The following is a 23,860-nucleotide window of genomic DNA, read 5'->3' on the forward strand; positions in this document are numbered from 1 at the left end:
AAGGGGCCAAAACCGGCGACCCTTCTCGCCCAAACGGTGGCGGTGGCCACCGAAATCTTTTGGACAACAGCCAGCCTCCTTGTCCCCTCCCTGCCGACCACCGCTTTTCCGGCGATCAAGGGGAGAACCGCCGATAAACGATGGTCCTTTTTCATGGCCGTCAGGAAGAAGCCCTCTCCCTTTTTTTCGGCATGGTGGTGCGGCCAGTTGGAGACTCACGGCCGCGCTTGGCCAGTGGCCACATTTCGGCCACCAGGAGAAGAGGCCACGGTGCCTCACCGCTGCAAGCTGGCGGCGGCCGTTGCCCTCTCTCCCCTTTTCCCCTCCGCCCGCGTCGGCCATGGCAGCCATGGTGGGTCGCAACGGCAAGCCGGACGTCAGTGCCAGCTCGCCAGGGCGACAGGCCGCAGCAGCGGCCATGGCTGCCTCCTCTGTTTTTCAAACATGAGCAACAGGGTTCCGAAAGAAGCATAGTCCCCCTAGACTTGCTCTGATTATGGTAGGCCAGGAATCCCAGCTCTGATAAGTAAGTCCTGCAACCCCTAAATCAAAACCCAGGAATCCCAACTGTAAACGATGAGAGACCTCGTAACTAGGCCACCTGTCCAACTGGTCGCATGGAAGTCGGCGGATGTCGTCCTTCCTTTCCAACTGGTTGCATGGAAGTCGGAGGATGTCGCCGCTTTTGCACTGCTTCAATGTAATCCGTCTGCCTCGTCAGCGGATCCGCACGGCGCCGCCGCTCTCCACGTGGCACCGTCCAATGGGAATCAACTAGGAGCTTCGACGAGCCTAACTAACTACCCCCCTTCCCGCTTCCTTCGTTTCGTTCCCTTGAAAGGACTCTGTTTCCATAAAACGGCCTCCCCAGATTTTTTTGAAACAGAGCTCCTTTTCCTCCCCTTCGGCTCTTCTCTCCTTCCTTTGTTTCCTTTTCGTTTACAATCCTTTGGAGAGCGAGTTGATTAACCTAAAGAAGGTTGTTTTTTTTTTCTCCCCGTTTCCTGTCGTTTCAATTCTAAACTTATCTCATCTCATCAGATATTCTTTTCATGTTTGTTTTTGTTAGACCCTGGATTGGGTTGTAGATAACTTAGATGCGAAGATTGGATTGTTGTCATCGGGAGTAGCTTCAGTATTTGCTTAGGTTATTCTTGTATCTGCTTTTATTTATTTTATAATCTAATTTCATCTCATTAAATTGTTCTTGTGGTTGAAACTCTTGGGTGGATAGCTTGGAATCTGTAGTTTTTTTTGTTTAAAACATCTCATATGCATGGGATGTACCTTAATCGGATTGAAAACTGTGATGGATTTTACCATTGGTACTGTTGGCAATAGTGCTTAAAAAAATAATTTTTTTATATAAAGGTTTTTCTTTTCTCTGCGTTTTTTTTAATCTCATTACATTAGATTGAATACTTTAGGATTTGTTGGTTTATGTAGGTTGGAATGTGGATATAGTCTGATGTTATTCGTTTTTGCTCCCAAATATATTATTCATTAATTTTGTAGGAGATGATGGATGAAGCTGTTGGGTTAGAAGGAAGTGTTGAATGGGCTGAGCAAGAGGGGAGCTTTAATAGTTGGCTCGATAAGGTGCTTGCTTCTGATGGGATTGAGAGTCCTCGCATGGTTGAGGAAGAGAATAGACCTCGAGATAGGCCCAAAGAGCCAGACTCAAATTCCAAGAGGCAGAAGGTCAGTTCTTTTTTCTAAACTTGTATAAGAAATGTTCTTTTTTATCCGGCCATCAAGAACTTACCAAAGATAACAATAATAGGTATAAGTCAAAAAATAACTTGCATTAAAAAGGCAATGTACTGGTGAGAACTTTCTCAGATGTGCTAATGAGGAGATATATTCTAGCTACTCTGGATATTCTATCCTTATTTTGAAAATAACCAATGTTTTCATCATAATATACTTGTTTTAACTGCAAAATGTATATTTAATGAAATATAACTCATTATAGCCAAGGTTAAGATCCATTACCATCATTGAATTGTGAATCATGTGAAAATAATTAATACCTCCATCTTTTGGTATTTCCATGGCTCTAGCAAGTACCTAGTTGTCCTTGTATCAATGAGGTTTTTATGCGCTAACGGTAAATAATTTAAATTAGATTCATTTAGGGAATGTGTGTTGTCCCTAAGTTGTGTTTAGATCTCTATATGAAATTTTTTTAAGTGTTATATTGCCTACATTAGCAAGACAGAGATTAGGAAGTAAATTTGGTTAGGCTAAAGCAAGTCAATTTAGTTATGTTGATTTAGAGTGGAACAGATCAATATTGATAGTAATCATGGGCCTGAAACTGTTGATCATTTGTTCTCTCAATACTCCTTTTCAACGTTTTAGAAGACAGTTTGCTCTTTGTTAGGTGTGCTCCTCCCTCAATACTCTTTTGAATTTCTTTGTCTTGACTGGAGGCATAGAAATTTCTCTAAGCCTACTTAGTCTATCATTCTTATGTTGACTGCGGCCATAGCTTGGTCATGTTGACTGCGGCCATAGCTTGGTCATGTGGTAGCTATAGCTTCAAGATGTCTCCATCTATTTAATGATTGGTCATCCCTATGTAATTACAAAAGTAAAAGAGCTTCCACCTGCACTTTCAGAAGACTAAATTTTCATTGAAGTGGATTTCTGGCTTCCATTACCCAAAGATGTCTCATGTTTTTATTTACCTTCAGAGTTGGCTTTATTATGGACTGGTTTCAGCATCCTGGTTGTTCTTCGTCGACAGACTTCAACAACTTTTATTGGCAGATTCACCTCATTGCTGCATCTCTTGTTTTATTATCTCTTCTCTCTAATGATTAATCTGTCAGAATTGGAACCTGTTCAGTTCTTTTTTTTTCACTCTGTTATCAAAGCTGACCCTGTTATTATCTTTTTAAATAAAATTTTGGGTGGCTAATCCTCCCTTCATCTCAAAAAAGAAAGAAAAAAAAGAGAACAAAGGTACAATCTAGTAGTGTGTTTGCACATATTTAGGTAGTTTGGTTTGAAGTTTATCGTGAGGTTACATTAACAGGTTCCAGTTTGAGATCGAAGGAGGTATAGTGATGTTTTAACAGATAATTACTTGAATTACAAGAGTTGCAAGTGGCATTTGAACTAGATTAACCCTGAAGCAATTGACTACATGAAATCGAGTTCGCTTTCCTTCTAATGTCCCTATGGTTATTTTTTGTTAGAAACTAATATTTTTTACAAAGCTAATTTTTTATGGAGTTCTAAATGTATCTTATCTTTTCTATTTGGCGATATTTTCTTACTGGTTTATTTATTTTTAATCTATGCAGATAGGTCCATGCACTGACAAGACAGAGGAACCCAGTCCTCTGGGTTTGATTTTACGCATAACTCCATCTTTCTTGGATCTCATTGATAGGAAGCTATCTCAAAAGAAGACCACTCCTCTTAATGGACCAACTTCGGGTACTAGTATAGAAAAACAACAGACCAGAAATGATGAATATAACATCCAACCCACATTAATGAAATGGAAGGCTTCAAATTTTCCTGCAACAAAACTCAAGATCGGCTGTTGGGAGGTAATCTTACGTCTTGACTTGATAGAACAATTTAGAAAAAGCAAATGCTCAAAACCAAATGCTCTAATTAGTTTTTCTTCTTAGCATCTAACAATTTTTTTTTAAACTATGTTTCATAATTTTAGAGGAAGTCAAGAAATGAAGGTGATATTGTAGCTAAGTTTTACTATGCTAGGCGAAAACTTGTTTGGGAGATACAAGAAGAAAGATTGAAAAAAAAGATTGAGATCCAATGGACCGATATCTCAGCAACCAGAGCACGATTCATACGGGATCAACCAGACATTCTGGAAGTTGAGGTTAGATGTTTTCCTTAGACATATATTCTCATTTTATTGATTACTTTTGCGACTTTTTCTTTTTCCATAGACTACTTTTATTGTCTTAGACATGTTTTGAACTAATTCTTGGCTTTGGATGGTTTTTTGAAGTTTCTTAATGATTTCATTCTTTTAATAACAAAATTTGGAATATTTGTTTGGGTTTGATAACTAAGATATTTGGTACCTAGTGCAGTTAAGGCAGCAGCCCATGTTCTTTAAAGAGGTAAATCCTCAGCCAAGAAAGCATACTAATTGGGAAGCTTGTTCTGATTTTACCAGTGGGAATGCAACCACAAACAGGTACATAAAAATTACATTTACGTCACTTTCTTGGAGCTCTGTCATTTTGCTAAGCCTTTCAATGGATTTTACACCTTCAAATATTTCCATATTTGTTGAAATATACTTCTTTTTTTTTTTAGAGAGAGAGAGGAATGTATTTTTTTATTGATGAAGTAGATAAATCCTTCGATTCAGATCTCCAGTCCTGCAATGTTTAGTCCATGTTAAACTACATCTATAGGAGCTTCTGAAATTATCAAGAACAAACAAAAACAGAATAATATCTTCTTTAGTAAAGTTCATGTAATATTCTCATAGCTTGTTTCTTATTTTTATTTCCTTCAGGAGGCACTATCTTGAGTTTGCAGAAGGAACTTTGGAGAAACATTATGAAAGGCTTTTACGTTCTGATCATCGGCTACTTACGTTGAGTCAGAAAGTTTTTGCAAGCCATGATTCTCAGTTTTTTGAAACCGTTAATAGCGACATGCAAGATATGTGCATGCTCACACCAAAATTTCCACCTATTTCAAATCAACCATCCAGCAACTGGTGTCCACCTCATCTGAATCATATTGACAATCAAGGGAGTGCTCCTACTCACATGTGGACCTTTGAATCTCTTGATCCAGCAGTTGGTGCCAACCATCCACTTTCACTGCTGACACCAACACCCAGAGTTATACAAATGAATTCGCCAAGTTCAGGTAATTTGTCTTAATTTAACCCGGAGTTAATCTAGTGAGATGAGGATGCTAATTGTTTCTTTCTTTTCCTTTTCAAGTCATGGAGTGCCTACCAACTATGAATCAAGGTGCAAGTTCTTTGAATCCAACGACATCCTACTTGGGTAAATCATTTCTTCATTAGTCTTTCATTTCATTATGTGATATTCTACTACCATGAGCTCTAGCTAAGAATTTTTTTTCCCTTTCTTTCTTTCTTCAATGTAGCAGACAACTTTGCACTTAACAATGGCAACTCTGCAACAGATTCTACCCTGAACAGAATGACTCAGCTTTGCAATCAAGACATTCAAAGTTTGAGAAGGGTCGATGACATAAGCGAGCGACAAATCCAACAACTACCCTGGGACACCTGCGCGACTCCAGCTCCTAATTTTCTTCCTGGGCGAGTCTCTGCTAATACCTTATTAACTCATACAGCTGAAACAGAAAATTTCCATGTCCCGAGACAAGGTCAATCACTCGAGGAGCATTTAATGAGCGAGTCAGATGATCTGGATGCATTTGCTGCTGATGACTCTAGGCTTCTTTCTTCAGTAAAATCTATTGGGTCAGTCATTTACTAAGAAGCACCACCAGATTCACAACCGCAATCCTCAAATGAACTGGATGATGGTAACCAAAACACCGATGGCACAAAGTCTCCATTGGAATCAAGGGACTCCAAGCAGTTAATCCATTCTATGACTAATTCCCATGGCACCTACAATTAATCATCAAACCTTCATTAGGCTTGGCCAAGAAAAGAGTTCTCATGGCAGAATCCAGTAGTCTTCATCATCAACTTGCTGATCTGTTTCCTGGTTTGTTTCAATTTCTTCTGCGTTTGTTTTTGTCGCAACAGAACATTCAGACTGCCGTTAGTACTGTGCCAGTAGAAGCACCAAACAGGTTATTCTACTGATGCGTTTCTATTTCCTGGTTGTTTTCTCTTGCATGGTTATACTCTCTCTCTCTCTCTCTCTCTGTGTGTGCGCGTGTGCAAATCAACTGACTGCTTGGAAAGAGAGTTCGGCTGAATGGACTGGATCTGGATATTTGCTTCGAATGACAAGAAAGTATTTATTTTGAATTATGATGCCGTTCGACATGATTTAGTTCTCACCATTGGAAGCATCATCATATAGAACTATAGCAGAGTGCTTGAGCTTTTGAATATGAGCTTTTGCTATTGGCTTTTAATTTGATCGATATCTGAAAGACAGTTGTTATAAAAGGATTTTACCTTCTTGACACTAAAATGACATCACAGTACTGACTAAACTTTATCTTGACTGATCTGTATGAAGAATGAAGATTAGCCATGGCAGCGAGCAAGCATAGTCTCCCAAACATTGAAAAATGCCTTGGTTCTCACTTCTCAGTGCTATGAAACTGGTTGTTTAGATGCATGGAAATAGGAGATTGTGTGATGAATATTTGTTTGAAAATGTCTTGAAAATATTTGTTTTCTTTGTAACCTGAAAATAAGGAACATGTCCACTTGTTTTTGGTATTTCAATCTGTTCTTGAAGTAGGGTTCTATGATGATGGGCAAATGTTCAATGAGGTATGGTGGAGGAGAAAGAAAGAAAAGGAAGGGAGCAGCATGGAATTTCGTAGAAGATGATAGTGGCCCTTAGTGTCGAGCAAGCATGACAATCATTTTATGGCAATTCAATCATATTCTTCCCCCTCCATAAATGCCAAGTTATTTTGGACATATAAAACATAAATTAATCTATGCAATCAATCACTGCGTGTGTTTGTAGGACGGACTGGTGTGACATGATACTTTAATCTAAACCCATGTTTGTCGGTGCAAATGATGCATGACACATGTGGCATGGAGTGGATTTAACGATACCAGTGAATTGCACTGCTCTGGTTTTATATGTGGATCAAGGCACTGCAGTTCACTGACCATTAGATCCACTTCCCAGCCAACATGGCGTGCATCATATGGTACTTGCATTTGCAGGTATCAGTTAAGTAATCTGAGCGAATAAAAAAGTGTAAGCTTTTATGACAAGAAAGCAATCTTTCTAAGGTGAGCATAGTTTTTGCTTACTTCATCGGCTGCATTTCAAACTTGACGTTGGTGGATTGCTGTTCCCTTCTGGACATCTTTTAGTCCTGGAAGATCTGTCTGTTTTCATAGTTGACATTCTGGATTTTCAGATAAATATCCTTTCGAAGTTTTCTGATTTGCCAATTGTTGGATCCAGTTTGTGCATCGGAGTTATACTCACTGAATTCAACAATTTTGATAGTGATTTTTAGGTCCCTTTTTTCACTTACCTTGCAGGTCCAACGATGATAATTTGTATACATGTAATATAATACTACCATGGGAGTTGAAATTTTCTTCAACGAAAAAAAGAGCTTCATTGGTTTACTTTTCTTGCAAATAAGTAACTCAATGCTGACCTTGGTCGTACCATATATACTGGAATGTTCAATATTTTCTAAATCTTAATTTTCTAAATGATTTGATATGTTTTGCTATGCTGCTGTTAGTTACTGAACAAAGACAGGTCTCTTTCGAGTGGTTAAAACTTCGCGGCATAAGTTTTTTTTTTTTTGGTTTAATGTTTATTAAGTTTTAAGTTTTCCTGCAGGATTCCAAATTGTTAGAAGCTTTAGTGGAAAATCGTAAAAGGTCAGTGGCATATGTAGGTGCCTTTCTTCTTAAGGATGACCCAGAGACTGATCCTAGTATTGTATCTGGGTCAGATTCAGCGAAAAGCATTAATGACCTTAAAGGAAAAGATTTATTCAAGCGTCTTCATGAAGTTGGTACTTTGGCTCAGGTATCATCTTTTCTGCCAAGGGTTTGGGAATTAATGACATTTAGTATATAAATTAAGAATATATTAAAAGGCATAGAATCCATTGCTGATACTCTAGCTATCTTGCTGTTGTCAATGTAGATAACCAGCATCCAAGGGGATCAAGTAGTGCTCGTTGGTCACCGGCGTCTGCGGATAACTGAGATGGTAGGTTGGGTTTAATAGTGACGAATTACACTTATTATTTTATTTTTTTCAGTAATACCTACATTCCTGATATTCAATGAAACTTCTAATATTGCAGGTTGACGAGGATCCTTTAACTGTAAAAGTTGATCATCTGAAGGCATGTTATTACTCTTACTCATCTTTCGTCTTTCCAGCCCTATTTATGGTTGATGGATGTCAATGTACTATTACTCTTAACTCACAAACTGAGTCATCATATTTGGTTCTACCTTAGTGTCTTGTGGGGCTGACTTTTGATTACTGTTCTAGCTGATTTTGATTACCATGTACCACCCAGTGTAACCAATATTCCATGCCTTTTCATTGAAGGACCAATACTGCTAGTCCACTACTGTGTTTAGAAATTGGAAGCAATAGAAAGGAGGTAACTGTGTCTTTCATAAACTGCAAATTTCCTGCATTGCTGCAATTGCTGTATGTGCTGAACTTCCACAGAGGTTTACAAGCATTTTTTTGTATCAAAGCAAAGGCAAAAGACAATTTGCTTTTTGCTGGAGTCATGACTGAGTTATCTTTTCTGACTTGCTTCCACTGTTGTCACACAGTCACATGCCCCGGCATTCATGGAAAATGTTGTCAGTGCAAATGCCTGAACATGTTTTCACAATATCTTTCACCAAAATTTTCACCACCAATGTTTTCTTAGGATGCACTTCACTTTACTGATGATCAAGGACAATATAACTATAAACCTCTCTCTTTTGAACTTATATATTGCCAGGAATTAGATGCGATATGGCCGATGGTTTAGATGCAGATGTGTAAATGAGCTAAGCTTGTGTGAGCAGGGCCTAGCTCATTCTTGGCTTATTTAATTTCAAGTTGCTCACAAATAACTTGTTTAAGAGGTGCAGTGAGAGCCTAAGATCTCTCAAGTGTGCAACACACACTCGCACTCACTTTAAACTTACTACTGTTATATCTCAAGGTTATAGTTGAAATACATTGTTTTATTCAAACTATATTAGCCTCTAGTAATTATAATATAAATATATGTTTCTAAATAGTAACTAAGATAACATGTAATGTGTATTAATTATCTATGTATTCCTGTATCGAGTTTAATCGCGTGGAGCTCAAGCAAGCCAGGTCCTAGCCCTAGCTCGCTCATTTACTAATGGAGTGAGCCAAAAGCTGGCTAAATACAAGCTGCTTAGGAACAGCTTGCTTGTTTGACAGCCCTATTTAGATGGAGGTTGAAGTATCCGAAGAAACGTTTGTTGAAGTTATATGTGCTGTATTAATTTACTAACCTGAGTATGTGATCAATGTTGCCTGTCATTGTTTATGGTGGACTTATTATTTGTTAAGAGTACAATTCATATTTTTCTAGAAAGTTTGCTTGAATTTTTGGCTCAATAACAATAGCTATTATTTTTTGCAGGAAAAGCCTTACAATAAGGATGACGATGTTATAAAAGCAACCTCATTTGAAGTCATAGCAACATTAAGAGACATTCTGAAGACAAATTCCCTTTGGAAAGATCATGTTCAAACATATACACAGGTTACTTTGTCTATTTCTTAAGTTTGTTTTTTTTTTAAAAAAGTTTTTTGAGAATTGAAAACTTCTCACTTGAAAGAAAAAAAAGGTTTTGAGGGTTGACTACTTCTTAGTTACTTTGTATCTAAATTAATTTTGTCTGTATCCCATCCTTTGAGGAAAAAAGGCTTTGAGAGTTAACACCTTCTTCCTGTTTACTTTATATCTAAATTGCTTAAGTTTGTCTGTAATTCCTCTGTTGAATAGAGAATTGTTTTGAGAGTTACAACTTACAGCATCTTCTGATGTCCTAGTTGCAAGATTGTACTAGTTGAAGTTGTTAACTAGCTCAATTTAATTTGGCCTCCTTTTATAACCCTGCATATTGTCTCTTTTCAAATTTAAAAAGGTCAAAGGACTAATTTTGCCAAATTTAATCTAATTAAAAGTGCACAAATATATGGAAACTTATTTTCATTTTTGAAGTCCGGCTTATGAATAGGTTTTGGTTTGTACTGCCCTTCTTGTCATGTTTTCTATTGAATCATTTTTTCTGCTTTTCTCCTGGAGGTTTTCTTTGGAAGCTTCAAGTTAGGCATTTGTATAAGTAGTTCCTTTAATAGATATCATGTTATGCTTGTAGAATAACATGATTAAATGATGAAAACTGTGTTATAAAATTGTTCCTTTTTTTCGTGAATTTCAGCATATTGGCGATTTCAATTATCCAAGACTAGCAGATTTTGGGGCTGCTATCTCCGGGGCCAACAAGTTGCTTTGCCAACAAGTGCTTGAAGAACTCGATGTAAGAAGCATGCATGCTTTTGATCCAAACATTTTCAGTCAAGCTGCAAAGATTTTTTTAATTCTTATGTTGTTCAGTTTTACTTATTAAAAAAATGACTTGCCTTCTCTCTCACTCTTGCTCCCTCGCACTCTCCCCCTCTATCTTTGTGTGTTTGTGTTTGGACAATTGGGTTGCATGTGTGCTAACAGTTGGGTGTTAATCTATGTCATGTTCCCTTCCAATTTGAAAATTAATGTTAAATCATATCACACTGTTTTTCATTAACATTATGAATATAAAATATCAATCATGTCTTATGCAACTTGGCATATTCACCTTAAGTTGCAGTGGCATGAATGAGCTGTTCCAAAATTAGTAAAGAATGATATAGCTTAGCATGTCACAATGTTTTCCATTATCATCTTAAGAATTGAAATGCATTGCGTGTCAGAACCACAGATCAGGATTTTGAACCGCTATGCTTGCAGAAATATAAAGGAATGGCTAATCAGGCTGGTTTTTGACTGCCTTAAGGTGTACCAGTGGCCATCTGTATAACCCATAATGTTGCAAGTATTAGCATGGTCCATCTAAGCTTCAGGTTGTCTGGTGAATAATTTTGATTCTGCACCTTAAAGACCTAATTCCATACAGACTTCAATTATAGGCTTCATATTTTCTTTTGTTGGTGGGTGGATGCATGCAATTTACTATTGATCTCTGCCATCATCATGGTTGACTGTTTATTTTTTCGATAAAATGTTAACTTCGTATAATTTGCCTGCCAGGTCTATGAGCGGTTAAAACTAACTCTAGAATTAGTAAAGAAAGAGATGGAGATCAGTAAGATACAGGTAATTTAGCCATATATTTTCTATTATTTCATTCCCATTTATGTATTCTCTATATTTGAGTACTAACTAGGACTTTTGTGTTATCTTTACTAAATTTTGTTTCAGGAGTCAATAGCAAAAGCAATTGAGGAGAAAATAAGTGGAGACCAGCGACGTTATTTGTTGAATGAGCAACTTAAAGCAATTAAAAAGGTATTTTTTTTATTCTTATTAGTTCTGTTTTTGGATAAATAAAAGAAAATGATGGTGAATATAACAAAAATGAACTTGTGTCTTTAATCTTGTCCAAGATAGACAAGGCCTAAACTTCTATCCCCCCTTCATTACTTTAACAATAACTGGAGTATTATCATCATGTTATATCACTGGGAAGTGGGAACTTTGATACTTTTTTCATTGCTTGTTAAGTTGATTTCATTGACCTTCATCAGAACTTTAGACATGAAGAATTCACTTTTTTACTTTGATCCAGGAGCTGGGTTTGGAGACAGATGACAAATCAGCATTGACTGGTTAGTTCTGGATGTACTTTTCTTTAGCGGGATATCTCATTGAATATATGGAGGATATTTATGTTTATATAAGTATTTAAGACAAGGTGATTTTGTATTCTTTTTCTTTGCTGCAGCAAAGTTCAGGGAAAGACTTGAACCAAAAAACAAGCAGTGTCCTCCTCATGTCTTGCAAGTAATAGAAGAAGAGCTTAACAAGCTTCAGCTGCTGGAAGCTAGTTCTAGCGAGTTCAATGTGACTCGTAATTATCTTGATTGGCTTACTGCATTACCTTGGGGAAACTACAGGTACTGTATTTAAACATCCGATTTGAATCATTTTAGAGAAATTCATTAGACTGCTAATGAATTGAGCTTAATCTTCATGGTTTTCAATCACTGCAGTGATGAAAACTTCGACATCCAACATGCACAAAAAATTTTAGATGAAGATCATTATGGTTTATCTGATGTTAAAGAGAGAATATTAGAATTTATAGCTGTTGGAAAATTAAGGGGGACCTCGCAAGGTTGGTTTACAGCTTTATGTGTACCAGCTTTCTTTTGGTTACCACATTTATTCTTTCCCTTTTTGTTTCCTAAATTATTGTCATCTCCTAATTGATTGCTGTGGTTTTTTTCCCAACGTTTTTGCTATGACTGGTGTTTCTGCATCAAACCCCAGCAGCTGGATGACACCTGGTTATCAATTTTTTGATAATACTTGGTCATGGATACACTTGCTAAAACTTTTTGATCAAGATGATGGATATGGATTTAACCTTTATATTACGATTTTCAACTATATCTTCTCACCTGGGCTTTTAATATTGGTCCTGATGTTTCATGAAGTAATTGTTTTATGCACTTCTTTTGAAAGAAAATGTGTTATTATGTCAGAATGCTGGGGCTTATAAGGTTGCCATGTTTTATCCCCATGAGAATGGTGACTTGAATAAATACTTAACTTCTATAGTGAAGGTTCAATATAATTCAGTTCAATTGGAAAACAAGCAAATCTAGGCAAACCACATGTCCACATTTTGTCCTTAACATTATACCTGGTTGCATGTGGTTAGTGTTCTTTTTTCCCTTCTCTGCCCTGTGCAAGAATTCATCTTACGGCACACACTAAGAGATAAAATTTAGCTGTACATGCCTTGTGTGCTTGACTGATAACGTATTAGGACTAATCAATGGTATTCAGTTGGCTGATGTTTGTTTTCTAATTCTACTATTCATACACAACATATCTTAACAAGATCATTATTTTCTGTTTGCAGGCAAAATTATATGTCTCTCTGGGCCTCCTGGAGTTGGTAAAACCAGCGTTGGTCATTCAATGGCACGAGCATTGAATAGAAGGTTTTATAGATTTTCTGTAGGAGGCTTGGCTGATGTAGCTGAAATTAAGGTACAGCGACTAAGTCATTTTGATGTCTACATCTCGGAATCAATATTGATGCTTTAGCTTATAAACAGTATGGGGTTTTGCCTATCTGAAACTCATTTGTGATCATTATAACCTTTATCCAGGGTCATAGGCGCACCTATGTTGGTGCAATGCCAGGAAAGATGGTGCAATGCCTGAAAAATGTGGGAACAGCTAATCCTCTAGTTCTCATAGATGAGATTGACAAGGTATTAATATGCTTTACATAACCTGTTGTAATTTAGTGATGATTTTGATGCATCAATTTTTGCACTAGTTCGAGTTTACGGGATTAAGCTTCCTCATGATCTTGTGAATTGTGATGACATTTGATGTTTCCAACTTTTCTGGTGATTTATCATGTGACAGTTGGGGAAGGGACATGCTGGTGATCCAGCAAGTGCTTTGTTAGAGCTTCTAGACCCTGAGCAAAACGCGAACTTTCTTGACCATTTTCTTGATGTTCCTATTGACTTATCCAAGGTGAGCCACTGCTGCTGTGAAGAATTCTTGGACTTCACTATTTTAAATTTTCATGTTTATCGGGTCCAAGTATTGATGGTATGTTGATTATATATTTCATATCAATCTAATACCTGTGAGTGGAGTGCAGAAGCTTGTTACATGAGCATGTGATTTATTTGAAGCAAGACTTTGGCAAATCTTACATGGTTGAAGGGACAAATATAATTATGCATCTCATGAACATGTGCTTGAACACTACGGCCCATGTCCGATCCGCATAAATGTTTACATAAAATTGCTCACATTGGACAATGAAATGGATGGGAGTCACAAGAGATATATATCATGAAAATGATGGCATTATTTTTTAAACTAGCTAGTCAATATATATCCATCTTTAATATATCTATAAAGCATGTTATTGTGCAAAAGAGTAAAAAGGTTAGAGCAAACTAACTAGATGCTAGCAATATGATGGAGATAATTTTTGAAAATCATAACGGAACAAACTCTCCCTGATGAGCACTGTTTTTTAACCACTGTTATTTTGGGCATAGATTTTCCAGCAGTCCAATCTTAGTAAATGGAGATAGTTTGAGTAATGTCCTATGTGGCTACAAAGGGATCTAGAACTTCTAAAAGATCATTGTTCAAAATTTAGATTTGTACCTTTTTCCTGGGGAGCCTCCATATAGGCTTACACTCTTTAGTCTATGCATTTCCAGTTTTTGAGGTATTATGGACAAAATATTGTATGTTGGTTATAAAATAGCGGTCTGATATGTTGGTTGTTCTTCTGGTGATAGTCTTGTATAGTTGTATTACTAATCCAAATATTGGTGTCTTCTGGCATTTTTATACCCCCCAAATGTTTGAATTGTATCATCGAGGCTGATTAGCAATAGGATTTTTATTGTATTATGCTATAGTACATTTGTAAGTGATGTTTTATAGCGGCATGTAATCCCAATCTGAACATGCACGAGTGCTTTTTTTCCTAGCTTCTTAATTTAGATAAATATGAACATGCTCATTACTTTATTCCATCAGTGCAAATTTTTGGTTGTCATATTTGACATTCACCTTTTCAATTGTCATGCTTATCTTGTTCTGTTCGGATGCAAATTCTAGCTTACAGGTTCACTAAGCAGTTTGTTTCTTGAATTTTGACATTGTTTATAGAGCAAATGAGAATGCAAAGATGGGTGTTCTGATTCTATTTAAACAGAAAGCATGCTTGACATGTGCTTTTTCTGTAATCACATTTCAGTATAACCTAATAGATTTCTTGTAAAGATCACTTATATCTATTGTGAGATTCGGGCTGAAGTCGGCAGCCCCAGCCGACTTCAGCCCCGTCTTCCTCTTTTGGAAGGGGCGTAGCAGGGGATCGCAGACGCGATCCCCTCCATCTTCTTCGGGCACAGAGGGGCATCCCGCGGCTGCACCGCGGTCATCCCGCATCCACCTCGCGGCCGCACGCACGGCCACTGATTTCGCCTCCTCCGCAATTCCCGCGGCGGAGAGCCGTTACAATGAGGCTATAAAACCCCCGTTCCTCCTCCTTCGGAGATCACCCGAGCCCTCCTCCCTCTCCTCCGTCTCCTCCTCTTCCTCTCCTTGGTGACCGGCATCCTCTTCCCGACCGTGCGCCGCCCGGACTCCCTCGTGGCCTGCCTCTGTTCCGAGATCCATCTTGGTTCCAAGCACTGCTACCGCCGCCGCTTGTCCACCGGATCGAGCAGCCGTGGCCGGGATCTGCCTCTCCGTCAACTGCCGGTGAGCCTCCCTCCTCTTTTGCCCTTGATTCCATGCCGAACAGCCCGATTTCCCTCTCTGTTTCGACCCCAAACCGAGATCTCTCTCGGTCTTTTTCTTTCCCGTTAGCTGCCGCAACGGCCGCCGGCCGTCCCCGCAGCCGGCTGGCCGTCGACCGAGGGGTGGCCTCCGGCCACCCCGCTGCCCCCTTCCTCTTCCGCTCTCCCTCTCGATCTTCCCCTGCCGTGGGGGGGTTGGGGAGGAAGAAGGCCCTACGGGCCGAACAGGGCCAAGCATGGGCCCTGTTCACCGTGGGCCCGAATTGGGCCCGGTCCACTATGGGCCCAACTTGGGCCCAGTTAAAAAAAAAAAAAAAAAAAAAAAAAAGAAAGAAGAAAACCCGAAACCCAGTTCCGATCCGAACTCGAAACCCGGAACCCGAAGCCCGAACCCATTTGGCCAATAAATGGAATTTTGCAGATAAGCCCTTGACATTATGTTATTTCATACAAGGATCTTCTGTAATTTGTATTTGATCCTTATAGGTGAACCTGATCCGCCTATCTGAAGTAGGGATTAAGCGAGAAGATGTAAGTAACTTAATACTTCGAGTGTGATTTCCAAATTATTTGATAAATAGATTAAATTCTGAAATATGTTTTGTATTTAGTAAAATGGGTCTGGCATGTTAAATTTCATTTGAAAATTATGCTTTGAAATCCGTAAACTATGATTGGAAAATTTATGAAATCTGTTTTTATATATATGTATTCTCAGCATGGCTATGATATGTTCTGTTCTGTTCTGGCCCCGCCAATGGGGATTATACGTTGGACCTGTCGACTTGTAATCTGTGAGGAACCGGTTTCGACACCGCGCCACCGGTGATTAGAATAGTGGTTTCTGGACACCGGCTGCCATCGGTGGGTAAATATAGTGGATTTGGCACTTTTGTGCAACACCGGCTGCCATCGGTGGATAAAAATAGTGGATTTGGCACTTTGTGCAACCCATGCCACTGGGTTACGTGGCCGTAGCCTATCATGTTGAGATTCTGATATCATATTTTTGGAAAAATGATAATAAGTTTTGAAAACAACAAATGATGTTATTTATGATTTATTCCAGACATTATCCTGTATTTTGATCTGATATGCTCTGACCCCACTCTGGGGTATTTTGTTGATTACTGGGCTAGTGTAGCTCATTATTCTATTTTTTCCATTTTTTTCAGATCCAGAGGCTTGATCTCACGGGATTGAGGAGTGCGTTAGATTTTCCGACGATTCCTTCAGTTATTGGTCCTTTAGTTAGATTGATTAAAGTATTTGACTTACGTAAGCATATGTTATTTGAAATTTTGTAAGACTGCTTTTGAATAAATTTAAATAATTATGTTAGTTTTGAATAGCTGTATCTGCTTTGATATGATCTGCTGCCTTGCGCGCCCGTGCGGCCCGCCGTGCGGGCATGCGGCGTCTGCCGCGCCTCGGGCTCGGGGCATGACAGATTTAGTGGTATCAGAGCTTAGGTTTCAGATTCCTAGGGATTGTGATTGAAATAATCAGACGGAGTTTAAGTTTAGGATCTTTAGGATTCGTCGGAAAGTTTGAGAGATGGGTAGACATTAGGCCATTAGACGAAGGTATTTATTTGCTTTTATTATTGATAAATTTGTGTTATTTTATCAGAATTTTGAAATGCTAAAATTAGAATGCAACCTAATTATGGTCGTTACCAAAGTGTGAATAAGCTACTATGAGAGTTTTCTTGGTGGAGCAATTTGTATTTCAAGTATTGATTAATTAGATTTTGACTAAATTAAGTGAAGGAATATTAATCATGAGATATTATCGTGCAATGTAATTATTTTGGAAGTTTAACTTGATATCAGGCACTGTGGATATTGCTTCTAGTTGAAGTTAATTATTTTGGTGGCAAATTAAGATTCATCTATAAAAAAAAAAATGTTTAAAGTTTGGACTAGAAAATATTTATTGAAATCTGTATGTGGATCATGCATGGAACTCGTATATAGAAGAAAAATATACTTGGGGATGAGACTTAAGAATTTTTACTTGGCCCTAACCCTTGAGACTTGAAACAATTAAGATTGATATTTTGATGGATCTCAATGTAAAATCATAGAGCTTATATCTTGGAGGAATTTCTTGTAAATCTTTGAACCAGATTATTTGATTTTTGTGAGTTAAATATTTATTAATCAAGGCTATGAGTTGATTGTGGATTTTGTATCACCATATAAGAAATGCAAGTGGGATTTCATGAGAGGCCCAAATAAGTTTAGCCTAAAAGAAAAGATTCGGAATGATTGAGTAAGCTCCTGAGTAAGTTAATCTAGAATCTTTTAATTATCAAAGCTTAGAATAAATATTAACTTGTATAATGGAATTATCAAGGGAAACTAGAATTGGCTTAGTTCAAATTTGGATCTAAAGTATGATTACTTGATCATATGATGGTACAAATATGACAACTATCTCAAGGATTAATCATGATCTAGTGTACTTGGGAAGCAAGGATAAAATTTTGTTTGGATATTAAAAAGAAAAAAAAAATGCTGATAATTTGGGATCATTAAGAAATTTTGGAGAATATTGATCAGAGTTGCGCAGCGAAAGTATGATGGATTGAGTCAATCTAAACTGGTCAAAAATATTGATTGTATTTTGGTAACATGTTATTATGAAAGACTATGTTGTTCAATAATGAAAGATTTTGTTGATTCTCAGGTCAATCATGATATGATTATGTTATCTCTTGGATAGAATTTGCTATTTTTTTGAGTATGCTAAGGAAATAATAATAATAATAATAATTTGAGCGTATCTTGACTCGGGTTAGTTGATTGTCGACCAAATATGGTCTAATTTGTTAAGTATCTGAATAAACCATGCATTATTTGCTCCCATCTTATGATTTATGAGTTTAAGTTCAAAGCTTTGTGGTATATTGAATCATGGTATCAATACTTTGCCTTCTCAGACCTGCTTTTGTGATTTGATGCAAATCATTTTTGGGATAGACCGTTGCTATCTAATGATCATCAGTACATGTTCATTTTGTGAATTACATTTCTAGCCATTTAATGATTTGACACTAAGGTTGGTCATTATCCTTTGAGGGATCAGCACCCTACCATGATAAGTGTATGAAATATATTTCATTTCAAGTTCTATCCCAAACACAACTAATTTTAATCAATCCTGTTGTGAATTGATCCTGATTCGATCTCGAGTGAACATGCATCAAGATGATAATTTCAATCTGAGATTTTAGTTAGTCACTTATCTAGTGTTAATCTTGCGAGTTTATATGAAGGTTTTGATAATTGATTCAAAGTTATCTATCACACTGATTTTGATCGAGGAGAATGAGATCTTGGATTTATATTACTCAATAGGCTGAGCATTTCTAAATTTGAAAGACATAGTTCTCTTAAATTTCGAGGACGAAATTTTTTTAAGGGGGAGAGAATGTGAGATTCGGGCTGAAGTCGGCAGCCCCAGCCGACTTCAGCCCCGTCTTCCTCTTTTGGAAGGGGCGTAGCAGGGGATCGCAGACGCGATCCCCTCCATCTTCTTCGGGCACAGAGGGGCATCCCGCGGCTGCACCGCGGTCATCCCGCGTCCACCTCGCGGCCGCACGCACGGCCACTGATTTCGCCTCCTCCGTAATTCCCGCGGCGGAGAGCCGTTACAATGAGGCTATAAAACCCCCGTTCCTCCTCCTTCGGAGATCACCCGAGCCCTCCTCCCTCTCCTCCGTCTCCTCCTCTTCCTCTCCTTGGTGACCGGCATCCTCTTCCCGACCGTGCGCCGCCCGGACTCCCTCGTGGCCTGCCTCTGTTCCGAGATCCATCTTGGTTCCAAGCACTGCTACCGCCGCCGCTTGTCCACCGGATCGAGCAGCCGTGGCCGGGATCTGCCTCTCCGTCAACTGCCGGTGAGCCTCCCTCCTCTTTTGCCCTTGATTCCATGCCGAACAGCCCGATTTCCCTCTCTGTTTCGACCCCAAACCGAGATCTCTCTCGGTCTTTTTCTTCCCCGTTAGCTGCCGCAACGGCCGCCGGCCGTCCCCGCAGCCGGCTGGCCGTCGACCGAGGGGTGGCCTCCGGCCACCCCGCCGCCCCCTTCCTCTTCCGCTCTCCCTCTCGATCTTCCCCTGCCGTGGGGGGGTTGGGGAGGAAGAAGGCCCTACGGGCCGAACAGGGCCAAGCATGGGCCCTGTTCACCGTGGGCCCGAATTGGGCCCGGTCCACTATGGGCCCAACTTGGGCCCAGTTAAAAAAAAAAAAAAAAAAAAAAAGAAAGAAGAAAACCCGAAACCCAGTTCCGATCCGAACTCGAAACCCGGAACCCGAAGCCCGAACCCATTTGGCCAATAAATGGAATTTTGCAGATAAGCCCTTGACATTATGTTATTTCATACAAGGATCTTCTGTAATTTGTATTTGATCCTCATAGGTGAACCTGATCCGCCTATCTGAAGTAGGGATTAAGCGAGAAGATGTAAGTAACTTAATACTTCGAGTGTGATTTCCAAATTATTTGATAAATAGATTAAATTCTGAAATATGTTTTGTATTTAGTAAAATGGGTCTGGCATGTTAAATTTCATTTGAAAATTATGCTTTGAAATCCGTAAACTATGATTGGAAAATTTATGAAATCTGTTTTTATATATATGTATTCTCAGCATGGCTATGATATGTTCTGTTCTGTTCTGGCCCCGCCAATGGGGATTATACGTTGGACCTGTCGACTTGTAATCTGTGAGGAACCGGTTTCGACACCGCGCCACCGGTGATTAGAATAGTGGTTTCTGGACACCGGCTGCCATCGGTGGGTAAATATAGTGGATTTGGCACTTTTGTGCAACACCGGCTGCCATCGGTGGATAAAAATAGTGGATTTGGCACTTTGTGCAACCCATGCCACTGGGTTACGTGGCCGTAGCCTATCATGTTGAGATTCTGATATCATATTTTTGGAAAAGTGATAATAAGTTTTGAAAACAACAAATGATGTTATTTATGATTTATTCCAGACATTATCCTGTATTTTGATCTGATATGCTCTGACCCCACTCTGGGGTATTTTGTTGATTACTGGGCTAGTGTAGCTCATTATTCTATTTTTTCCATTTTTTCAGATCCAGAGGCTTGATCTCACGGGATTGAGGAGTGCGTTAGATTTTCCGACGATTCCTTCAGTTATTGGTCCTTTAGTTAGATTGATTAAAGTATTTGACTTACGTAAGCATATGTTATTTGAAATTTTGTAAGACTGCTTTTGAATAAATTTAAATAATTATGTTAGTTTTGAATAGCTGTATCTGCTTTGATATGATCTGCTGCCTTGCGCGCCCGTGCGGCCCGCCGTGCGGGCATGCGGCGTCTGCCGCGCCTCGGGCTCGGGGCGTGACATCTATCATATGAAAATAGTAGAGAATGATGCTATGGGAAAGAAACGGACCATGCTCTTCTTGATGATAGTTCTGTGTTCATGACCTATGTGGTTCAGAATATAGACCCTTTTTTCTTTTTATTTTTAAGTTGCTCTAGACCCCCCCCTCCGCCACACACATACACACACACACACACACACACACACACACACACACACCAAAAAAAAAAAGGAAAAAAAAATCACCTACCTGTCTGCTTAGTTTCATCAAATTCATGAAATAGTAGTATGGTATGGAAACCAACTTACATATGAGTTGGGCCTAGTGGAATGATATCTAGAATTCATACAGATCTTTCAAAATAAAAATTGATGACACAACTTATAGAATCGGTTGTCATACAGGCTGTTATGTCTTGGACCTCACATGTTATCTTTCAGCAATTTGAAGTACTAATAAATCTTTCAGAGAGAAAAGATGCACATTCTGAATCAGAATATATATAATTTTAAATAACATAGAGATATTAAATAATGAACAGTGTGAAATTGGAATCTGTATATTATTAAACAGGCAGTGATTTTATAGATGTGAAAACTATTTCACAAATGATAATCCCGAGTTCTTGACCTGTGTGGTCAGGAATGTAACTTTTTTTTGGAAATAAGAACTGTACTGGATGCCAAAGAAAAACCCATTGTTGTTTGAAGATAAAAGTTCTGTTTAAGAAGAGTCATACTTATTGGAACAAAGGATGTCTCCCATTTTAAAGGTATGAGTCTTCTTTGCTAGAAGGACTTTAATTTTCTAAAATAGGGTTGTTGACCACAAAGTTGAGCTTGGCACCATGATCGGTAAAATACGCTTCGCATCTATACCATTCATTGTCCAATTTTTACTTTTTTTTTTTGCAACAGGCAGTTATTTCTTATTGGAACATTTATTAGTTCTTTGAAGTGTTGAAACCTACCCCACAAGATCTGAGCATTAGCTAGCTCATATGATGATCAAATATTTATAATAATTAAACAAATTCTGTCCTCAATTTCTATTTTGGGTAATTTGGATGCTTATACTGAATGATGCTCTTTCAGCGTTTCTATGACGTGTAACACTAGAAAAAGGACTTACAAAGGGGAAAAGAGCTTTTTTTTTAATTCAAAAACAATCTGCAAGGTAATATTAGATGCCATTGCCACTGTACCATCTAATGTGTAGTCTTCCATAGCTTGAAAGTCATAAGGGAGGGAAAAAAATTCAATGACATGAATCAGTGGAATTTAACAGAATAGCAAGTAGGATTTCTTTTTTGGAAAGTAGGAATTCTTTTTGGAAAGGTCTTTGATTTTTTATCTTCTAAAATAGAAATAAATTTTCAATCACATAGGTCAGTAGATGCTTGAAATACTTTGAGATCCGATTAGTTTGGTAGATTTGAATTTCTTGTAAAAGATGTCCTGTTCCTTCTCACACCGAAAATTTTAGGTCTGTTTTAAGTCTCCACCTACCCATGACTGCCATCAATGACTACAAGTCCTTTTAGTTACTCCTTCTACTATGCCATCCAGCCCACCAACCCTTTTTTCCCTACCACCTCCCTCCACCTTTTAGCTGGAGAGCTTTCGTGGGGATAGGAGGGGGTGGGGTGGAACAGCAGCCAAAGACAGTGAGGGGAGTAAATGGCCGTGACTTACAGCAACTGTTGGTAGGAGGTGCCATGGTGGTGTTTGAAGGTTGGGAACAAGTTGGGCAGATTGTGGTGGGATGCATGATCTGGATAAGAGAGAATCTGAAAAAAGATTTTTTTTTCTTTTTTTTTAAAATAACAATTTTATACTAGCAGAAACATATAATTGACAATTCGTATGGAATTTATGCTACATAAATTTGTGGCGAGAAGCCTAATCAGTTTATATAAATATAAACATAAATATAAGAGAGAGAGAGAGAGAGAGAGAGAGAGAGAGAGTTGAAATAGACATTATGCATGTAAGGCATTTATAAGTTCAAAGCTTTTGAACTTTTGCAAATGGCACAGATCTATAAGTCGGTGAGACAATAAGTATCTTTCGTACCCCTATGGTGCTTATATATATATATATATATATATATGTCGTATTGTGCTGATGCTTGGACCAGTGTGAAAAGATATGTTACTGCAATGCAGAATGAGATATACCATCTAGATTACTGATTATTTTTCAGCAGTCAAGTAAGAACTTTGGCTCTACCATGTAGCATCTTTACTCACAGTGTGCGCTTTGCACACATTATTTGTAATGACCACATATTGAATATGTATTAAAATATTAAAGAAATCCATTCCATATGCCAATGCACACTAGTATTTACTAGACTGACCGTGGGTCAAATAGAACTACCATCTGGTGAATAAAATCATCCATGTGTTCCGGCAGTGGACTTGTATAAGATCTACTGTATAGCATGTATATGATACTTCTAAGCCATAACATATATGGTTGTCCCTACTGCCAACATCCAGGAACAGAAATTTAAATTGCAATTTGTTCATCACCTCTAAAAGCATGGGTATCTAAATTCAATTGGTTAGAGATTTTTCACCCTAACATTAGACTCAAGCCAAATGCTACTTTGATTACTAATTTACTATCCATGTTGTGATAATTTGATACATAATTAACATCGAAAATCATTTGATTTACTTACTTTAAGTGCTTATGCTATTGATGATCTATTTGAGTTTCAACTTCAATGTCTCATCACGTGCTTTCCACAAGGGTGTATGTGTGTTGCATTTGGCATGGGAGTATCACGGGCACATGCACGTGCACACTTGCATACCCATGCATACATGAAAATCTAATTGTCATTTCAGTTATTTCCAGAATATCTTCTGTCACTTCTCTCCATGTCCTAATGTTGCAATTTTATTTGCATTCAGATATCTTAGCTAAGTTTAGTTGTGAATGTATTTACAGAATTACTCTTCCATTAGAATATCTTCTGACACCATTTTGCTTATTAATTTAGGTTCTGTTTGTTTGCACAGCAAACGTAGTTGAGATGATACCAAACCCTCTTTTGGACAGAATGGAGGTCATTGCTCTTGCTGGTTATATCACTGATGAAAAGATGCATATTGCAAGGGACTATTTGGAAAAGACTACTCGTGAAGCTTGTGGTATCAAATCTGAACAAGTATGATTAATACTGCACTCGTATTGTTAACTATATGTCCCCC

The 23,860-nt window shown here is 38.3% G+C and overlaps 2 protein-coding genes across 5 annotated transcripts in view; both read left to right on the top strand.

The window, feature by feature from the left end:
* On the top strand, positions 1 to 7,262 carry LOC120105433. Of its 4 annotated transcripts, none has more exons than XM_039117865.1 (8): positions 1 to 979; positions 1,516 to 1,701; positions 3,315 to 3,566; positions 3,692 to 3,865; positions 4,083 to 4,189; positions 4,517 to 4,878; positions 4,956 to 5,021; positions 5,125 to 7,262. In XM_039117865.1, exons 2-8 carry the CDS (start codon positions 1,519 to 1,521, stop codon positions 5,481 to 5,483), a joined length of 1,503 nt encoding a protein of 500 aa, XP_038973793.1. In that variant the 5' UTR covers positions 1 to 979; positions 1,516 to 1,518; the 3' UTR covers positions 5,484 to 7,262. The 4 variants fall into 4 exon arrangements, with proteins under 4 accessions (XP_038973793.1, XP_038973795.1, XP_038973792.1 ...); XM_039117867.1 differs by having other exon boundaries at positions 5,164 to 5,649; XM_039117864.1 differs by having other exon boundaries at positions 1 to 526; positions 5,125 to 5,649.
* Positions 5,518 to 23,860, top strand: part of LOC103699324 (lon protease homolog, mitochondrial-like) — a 24,211-nt gene continuing 5,868 nt past the window's right edge. The window contains exons 1-16 of the mRNA XM_039117862.1: positions 5,518 to 5,532; positions 5,649 to 5,720; positions 7,518 to 7,709; positions 7,830 to 7,895; positions 7,993 to 8,034; positions 9,322 to 9,444; positions 10,127 to 10,225; positions 10,996 to 11,061; positions 11,167 to 11,253; positions 11,534 to 11,573; positions 11,690 to 11,861; positions 11,958 to 12,082; positions 12,836 to 12,966; positions 13,089 to 13,193; positions 13,354 to 13,467; positions 23,650 to 23,817. Of these exons, the coding sequence (XP_038973790.1) occupies positions 5,518 to 5,532; positions 5,649 to 5,720; positions 7,518 to 7,709; positions 7,830 to 7,895; positions 7,993 to 8,034; positions 9,322 to 9,444; positions 10,127 to 10,225; positions 10,996 to 11,061; positions 11,167 to 11,253; positions 11,534 to 11,573; positions 11,690 to 11,861; positions 11,958 to 12,082; positions 12,836 to 12,966; positions 13,089 to 13,193; positions 13,354 to 13,467; positions 23,650 to 23,817 (1,617 nt within the window). The remainder of the gene's footprint in view (positions 5,533 to 5,648; positions 5,721 to 7,517; positions 7,710 to 7,829; positions 7,896 to 7,992; positions 8,035 to 9,321; positions 9,445 to 10,126; positions 10,226 to 10,995; positions 11,062 to 11,166; positions 11,254 to 11,533; positions 11,574 to 11,689; positions 11,862 to 11,957; positions 12,083 to 12,835; positions 12,967 to 13,088; positions 13,194 to 13,353; positions 13,468 to 23,649; positions 23,818 to 23,860) is intronic.

The sequence above is a fragment of the Phoenix dactylifera genome, unplaced genomic scaffold (assembly GCF_009389715.1).
Source record: "Phoenix dactylifera cultivar Barhee BC4 unplaced genomic scaffold, palm_55x_up_171113_PBpolish2nd_filt_p 000283F, whole genome shotgun sequence".
Lineage (NCBI taxonomy): Eukaryota > Viridiplantae > Streptophyta > Magnoliopsida > Arecales > Arecaceae > Phoenix > Phoenix dactylifera.